We start from the raw sequence: 7,639 nt of genomic DNA on the forward strand, positions 1-7,639 counted from the left end.
CGTAACTGGTACTTAATTTAATCAACCCCGAAAGGATGAAATGCAAAGTCGACCTCGGCAGAATTTGAACTCAGAACGTAACGACAGACGAAATACCTATTTCTTTACTACCCACAAGGGCCTAAACACAGAGAGGACAAACATGGACAGACAAACGGATTAAGTCGATTATATCGACCCCAGTGCGTAACTGGTACTTAATTTATCGACCCTGAAAGGATGAAAGGCAAAGTCTACCTCGGCGGAATTTGAACTTAGAACGTAACGACAGATGAAATACCTATTTCTTTACTACCCACAAGGGCCTAAACGCAGAGAACGTAACGGCAGACGAAATACGGCTACGCATTTAGCCCGGCGCGCTAACGATTGTGCCAGCTCTCCACTTTGTGCCAGCTCCCCACCTTCAGTCACATACCAAGCTAAATAGATTAATCATAAAATACTAAGGCCTAAGACAGTTGCACGCTCACAAGTAACCATACACAGGCGAACACACAGACACACATACAGAGACGCATTTGTACATGCTGTCACGAACACACAGACACATAAGTAAGCCCATTTAGACAGACACGGGCGAACACACAAACACACGGACTGACTCAGTATTGTGCCTGTGTCGCGAGTGACTTTTCTTCTTAACATTGTTTCCAATATGCCTGTCCTCCGCGCCTCTGTCTCAGCAACTAAAGCACTCACGCATTGTTCTTTGCACTCACTCATTCAATATGTATGAAACAAGCCAATACAAGTTGCCTCCCTTCAATCTAGTAGCCACAAGTTTGGGGCTTACTAAAGTGCCTGGTGATAAATATATATATATATATATATATATATATAAAGTTAATCCAAACAAGAAAGCACAAAAAAACACAACAACGCGAGGATGTGGAACAGATATAGTATTATTGGACGCTCAGGAAAGAAGGAAAGAAGGAGGGTTTAACGTTTCGAGCGGAGCTCTTTGTCGGACACATAGGAAAAGGAAAGATCCAGAGAAGGGAAGACAGAGGAAAAAAAAATCGCCAACGGTACACATGTGGTCACAGTATATGTATATATATGCGTGTGTGTGTGTGTATATATAGACAGATAGATAGATAGATAGATAGACATACACGCGGAAGTGCAATGGCCCAGTGGTTAGGGCAGCGGACTCACCATTGTAGGATCGCGGTATTGATTCCCAGACCGGTTGTTGCGAGTGTTTATTGAGCAAGATTATCTAAAGCTCCATGAGGTCCCGGCAGTGGTGGTGGCAATCCCTGCTGTACTCTTTCACCACAACTTTCTCTCACACTTTCTTCTGTTGGCCTGCTTGCTTAGTCAGCGGAGTGGCGTCATTTGAAGGTTAAAACATTGCGAAGCGCATTGTGATCAGCGATGTGCAGCAACATCTGATAGCCTGGTTGGTCACGGTGATCATATACATACACACACATACACACATATACACACATATAAATGTATATGTATATAAGCATACTTATATATATAATAGATAGATAGATAGATAGATAGATAGATAGATAGATAGATAGATAGATAGATAGATAGATAGATAGATAGATAGATAGATAGATAGATAGATACATGCAAACACGCACAATACTCACATAAGTAAGTGAGGGTGCATGTATGTCTGTGTACAAATTTACCCTTTAGCATTTATACCAGCCATGTCATGCTCAAATATTCTACTTGTTTTATTCTCAAACTGGTCAGATCTGGCTTCTCACATCCATCCTCCAATGTCCTTCTAAAAACAAACAATCATATCATCAAAATTATGGAGCTATAAGATAATGCATTATCAGTACAAAACGAGGTAAATATATAAGCATTACATTTGTCTGAATAACCTGCATATTAAAGGTTAAACAAAAAGTACCTCTCAGTGTGAGCAACATTGACAAACACAGCAATATCAAATACTGTATAACAGAAATTATTGATTTATTAAAATTATCTTTACTTCTAGAGAAAGTATAATTAGCAAATGGCAATTAAGAACGGAACATTTTAGAAGGGGAGATAACTTCAAAGCTCAAGAAATTCTTAAGGTAATACACAGGTAATTGTCATTAAGGTAATCGACTTGCCATTAAGGTAATAGACAGGCTAACTGTCTGGAGATTAGAGGACAATCATGGACACATGTTTCTATCTCAATAGGCATCATCAGCACCTCAGTTGTGCTAACCTATATCATGTGGTCAAGGGACTTGAACATGTTCAAAACGAATATGTAATTTGCATAAATTAAACAAAAATTAACTTAGAGAAATAGCTGAGAGTGACCAGTGACATGTATACGAACAACCTAGAGATATATCATCATCATCATCATCATCATCATCATTTAACGTCTGTTGTCCATGCTGGCAAAATTGAAAATGTATAAGGGTAACAATTTACTCATCCTACCCAGTATATGTATGTATGTGTGTATATATATATATATATTATATTAAATTAGAGATAAAACCACTATTAGGCAAATCATACAATGAAAAACTTAAGCCAATACATAAGATTAATTAATTTATATTATTTAAATATATATCAAAATTATTAAAAAAGATAATTAATATAACACTACGATCGTTCCATGAAACGATCATAGTGTTATATTAATTATCTTTTTTAATAATTTTGTTATATATTTAAATAATATAAATTAAATAATCTTATGTATTGGCTTAAGTTTTTCATTGTATGATTTGCCTAATAGTGGTTTTATCTCTAATTTAATATAATATAATATTTTACTATAAAATTGGATTCAATCCTAAATCTAATGTTTCCCTGTAAGTTTGGATTTATTCCCTAATATTTTATTATATATATATATATAGATAGATAGATAGATAGATAGATAGATAGATAGATAGATAAATAGATATGTTTCTTTATTAGCCACACAGGGCTGCACAGAGACAGGACAGATTACAAAGTAGAGCTTTTCTTTTTGGAGAGAAATATAAACTAGAGGTGGGGTAGGTTTTCGATCAAACGGGATCGTGGAAGGGAAAAAAAAGAAAAAAATTATCAATAGGGATGTAAAATGTAAAGGGGGAAGCAGATAAGGTTTATCCGTGGAAAGAAAAGCCTACAGAATAGACCACGGTAACCATGGTCAATAATGTCACATGTTAACACATTTGTTTGCAAGTAAGTAACCCTCTGTTTAAAATTTTTCCGGGTTCATAGGATTATGCTCAAGGTAGCTTTGTCATTCATACATGCCATCCTTGCTACATTCACCTATTTTTTTTTAAACATTCGCTAAACAAAACTTGCCTCTCTACTCTCACTTTCCTTTTCAAGTGATACTTGAAGAAGTTGATGAGAGATCGACCAGAGATGAAAGTGTTTGTCTCTAATCCTTTCAGATGTGTCCACCAGATACATTCTTTCGCCATAGCCACAAGGATGATGAAAATAGCTCTTCCTCCCCATCTGAAGGAAGGAAGCGTGATAATATTGATGATAGACTCGGCTGATAAACCGCCTTGTCCCACATGTGATAGCAGTCATTCGACATAAGCCCACAGGTTGGAAATGGTTGGACACTGCACGAGTGCATGCAGAACGGTTTCGTCACTCTGACCGCATCTCAGACAGGTCAGCCCCGTGTTTCTCGAGCTGTGTCTGTAGAGCTTATCCCAAATGGGTAGTGCTTCTCGGTAGCACTCCGAGGCCAGGGATCTCTGGAAGTTGTCCATGGGTCCTGGCCCGAAAGTTGTCCTGAACAGGCGGGTCAGGTATTCCTCGTCGATGTCCAGGTTCACCCCAAGCTCGTTGTCGTACCTCCCCTCCACTAATCCCCTATAGAATGCTTTGGTTGTGTTGAAGTTGCTCAAGGTTGACCCGGGACAGCATAGTTGCTTGAGAGCAACGCAACACTTGCGGTGCCATTTGCCCTTTCTCGGCCTCTTTTTGATCCACGACTGCAGTTTGGTCATGGAGACGTGTTGCGGGAAAGTGTGCCTCACAAACAGCGACCACACCTGTTCACCATCATCTATGTAGAGCCGGAGATATCACAGTCTCAGCGCATGTCTGCGTATCATCAACCACGGCATGCCCAGTCCTCCTTTTAACGGGTGTTGACAGCAAACAGATCCCCTGACCATCGGGAGGCATCCTTTCCACAAGAAGTGGAAGAGAATACGTTCTAGTTTGGTGATGGTAGGGTTGGGACAAGGCATGTCGATCAGGCAGTAGTAGATGACAGATGCAATGTACGTGTTCGCCACCTCCACCCAACCTTTTAGGGACAATTTTCTCTTGGCCCATAGCCGGGTGAGAGTGACCACCCTACTCGTTATCTCATTCCAGATCTTCTCCATTTGAAGGTCTGGACCAAACCAGACCCCAAGCAACTCGACCAGTCCGTCAGTCCAGCGTCTGACGATGGAGGCACTGGTGGACGGCATGGGCTTGCTTTTCCAGGTGCCGAGCCACAAACCCACTGACTTTTCCCGTTTGATTTTCGCTCCTATCACCACTTTGTAGTCTTTCAGTGTCATGCCGACCAACTCGATGTGCTCATGGCTAGACACTATGACAGTGACGCCGTCTGTGTATGCAGACACGCTCGTCCCACATCCCAATTCTTGTGGGATGCCCCTCAGAGTTGCCAGCTTCTGCAATAAGGGTTCGAGAGTCAATACATAGAGAAGCGACGAGAGGGGGCATCCCTGTTGGACCAAACGTGCAATGTTGAAAGGTCTCGATAGATGTCCATTTACACGAATTGCCAAACGGATACCTCTGTGCAAAGCGGCTATCCAGCCTCGGAAGATTGGACTGAAACCAGCATCTCTGAGGACAACCTCCAAGTATCGATGGTCTACCCTATCGAAAGCTTTCGATTGATCCAAATTGATCAGGGCCCCACCTATGCCGGGTCCCTAAACTACCCTGTATATGATGTAACGCATCAGATGGATTTTATCATGGATGCTCCGGCCAGGCATGGCGCACGTTTGTGCCTTGTCGACCAGTTTCTTGATGACAAGCACCAACCTCTTGGCTAACACCTTGGCCAAAATTTTTAAGTCTGCATTAAGCAGAGTGATGGGCTTAAAGTTATCTATTATGTCCCCCTTCTTTAGATCTTTCTTCAGCAGTGTTATGGCTCCTGAGTTCACAAAACCAGGGAGATAGACAGACAGACAAACAGACAGATAGATAGCTAGATATGTAGATAGATAGATAGATAGATAGATAGATAGATAGATAGATAGATAGATAGATAGATAGATAGATAGATAGATAGGTAGATAGATAGATAGACATATAAATACATATACATACATACATTCTGGCATCCATGCATACATACAATCATACATACATGCATGCATACATAAATAGTCATAATAATAATAGTGAAGTTAGTCACAAGAAATGAAGGAATTGTTCCTTCATTTGCAAGAACAGAAAGTCTCCTGGTTTTCCAAGGAAATGAAATGGAATGAAATAATATAATATGGATGATATAAAGTAACATAATGTAGAATATTTAAGCTATTACATATAATAACTTTTCAACTTGTACTTGAGAATACTACTAAAACTACTGGTATTCTGAGACACTAAATGTAAAATTTTAAAGTGTTATAATGTAATTATTCTGCTTTATTTTACTTTATTTTATTTTATTTTATTTCATTTCATTTTATTTTATTTTACTTTATTTTATTTTATTTTATTTTACTTTATTTTATTTTATTTTATTTTATTTTATTTTATTTTACTTTATTTTATTTTATTTTATTTTATTTTATTTTACTTTATTTTATTTTATTTTATTTTATTTTATTTTATTTTATTTTATTTCATTCAATATCATAAAAAATCTGAAGACTTATTGCACCTGTACATAAATAAACTAAGAAAAATTTCCTTACTTTTTTCTGATTAATTTTAATATTATTACCAATATACTATCATATGTACTACCCAAAATGTTTTATTCTTTGATATATAGGTGCAGGCATGGCTGTTTGGTAAGAAGCTTACTTCCTAACCACATGGTTCCGGTTTCAGTCCCACTGCAAGTGTCTTCTACTAAGAGCATCAGGCTGACTAAAGCCTTGTGAGTGGATTTGGTAGACAGAAACTGAAAGAAGCCTGTCGTATATATATAATATATATATATATATATATATATATATATATATATATATATATACATATATACATATATATATGTGTATATGTAAAAAAATACAAACTGGGACAAGAACGCAAACATTTAGAAGACGATGCAAAAAACACGGACGGGACATTCGAAGCCTTCAATCATCAGTCAAGAACCGGATCATCCTCGCAATTTTGGCTGATTAATCTTGAGATTACTCCAACCTGGCAAGCACCAAAGGAAAATCGAAGCCAAGCGCATTAGATTCCTTGGAAGAAAGCTTCGAATGTATACAAAACAAGGACGGGAACGAATAAGAATACAAAAATACGTAAAAATAATAATGATAATAATAACAAAAACAGGACGTTACAGACAAGCGTCTTTTCGACAGGATGGGTGAACTTGAGCTGGTGCATTAGAAAAATGCCTCGAGGCGAAGATGTTTGTGTGTCTTTGTGTCTGTGTTTGTCCCAATGCTGTTCAAGAACAAAATGAAGAGCAGGTTTTCAATCTCAGTATCATCCTGATTCCTGAAAGGCATAACATGTCTATGTAGAGCAAATGTAGACTTGGATACAGGTGTCCCAGACAGACAGACAGAATTTCACTTTTATTATTATAGACATCTTGTGTGTATAATTAAATGCATGAAGCTACAGCTGAGTTTAGAGCTCCGCATAGAGCTTCATCATCCAGTTCACTTCTAGCAAAGTAGTTGGTACTAACATACTTAGTAATATTACTGGATGTGATATACAGAGCAAATTTGGGAGAAGGAGTGGCTGTGTGGTAAGTAGCTTGCTTACCAACCACATGGTTCTGGGTTCAGGCCCACTGCGTGACACCTTGGGCAAGTGTCTTCTACTATAGCCTCAGGCTGACCAAAGCCTTGTAAGTGGATTTGGTAGATGGAAACTGAAAGAAGCCCGTTGTATATATGTATATATATGTATATGTATGTGTGTGTATATGTTTGTGTGTCTTTGTTTGTCACCCCCAACATCGCTTGACAACCGATGCTGGTGTGTTTACATACCCGTAACTTTGTAGTTCAGCAAAAGAGACCAATAGAATAAGTACTAGGCTTACAAAGAATAAGTCTTGGGGTCGATTTGCTCGACTAAAGGCAGGGCTCCAGCATGGCCACAGTCAAATGACTGAAGCAAGTAAAAGAGTAAAAAGAGTAAAGAGAACAAAAACTTATATTATTTGTTCAATGCTTACATTTCTTCATTGTGGTTCTTTGCCAATAAAGAAACAAATGTCAACTGTAACTATATTCTACTTTCTGTTGTTCAGCTTTATGACGACTAAATGTCAATGTATGCGTCTTAGATGATGTATCATATAGAAAAAAGAAAAGAAGAGAAGTGTAAGGAAGTGATGAGTGACACTTGACTTATTGGTGTAGAGAGAGTCACTTGACCACACACTCCAGCCACTGATCCACAAATGTGGAGCCCATATGCTCTATTTTTA

At 38.2% G+C, this 7,639-nt stretch overlaps 1 protein-coding gene across 1 annotated transcript in view; it reads left to right on the top strand.

The window, feature by feature from the left end:
• The first annotated feature begins 1,808 nt into the window (after window positions 1-1,808).
• LOC115230508 (acanthoscurrin-2-like) overlaps window positions 1,809-7,639 on the top strand; it is a 30,804-nt gene continuing 24,973 nt past the window's right edge. Inside the window, exons 1-2 of the mRNA XM_029800670.1 lie at window positions 1,809-1,831; window positions 1,985-2,077. Of these exons, the coding sequence (XP_029656530.1) occupies window positions 1,809-1,831; window positions 1,985-2,077 (116 nt within the window). The remainder of the gene's footprint in view (window positions 1,832-1,984; window positions 2,078-7,639) is intronic.

Source organism: Octopus sinensis, unplaced genomic scaffold, assembly GCF_006345805.1.
Source record: "Octopus sinensis unplaced genomic scaffold, ASM634580v1 Contig15699, whole genome shotgun sequence".
In the NCBI taxonomy this organism is placed as follows: Eukaryota; Metazoa; Mollusca; class Cephalopoda; order Octopoda; family Octopodidae; genus Octopus; species Octopus sinensis.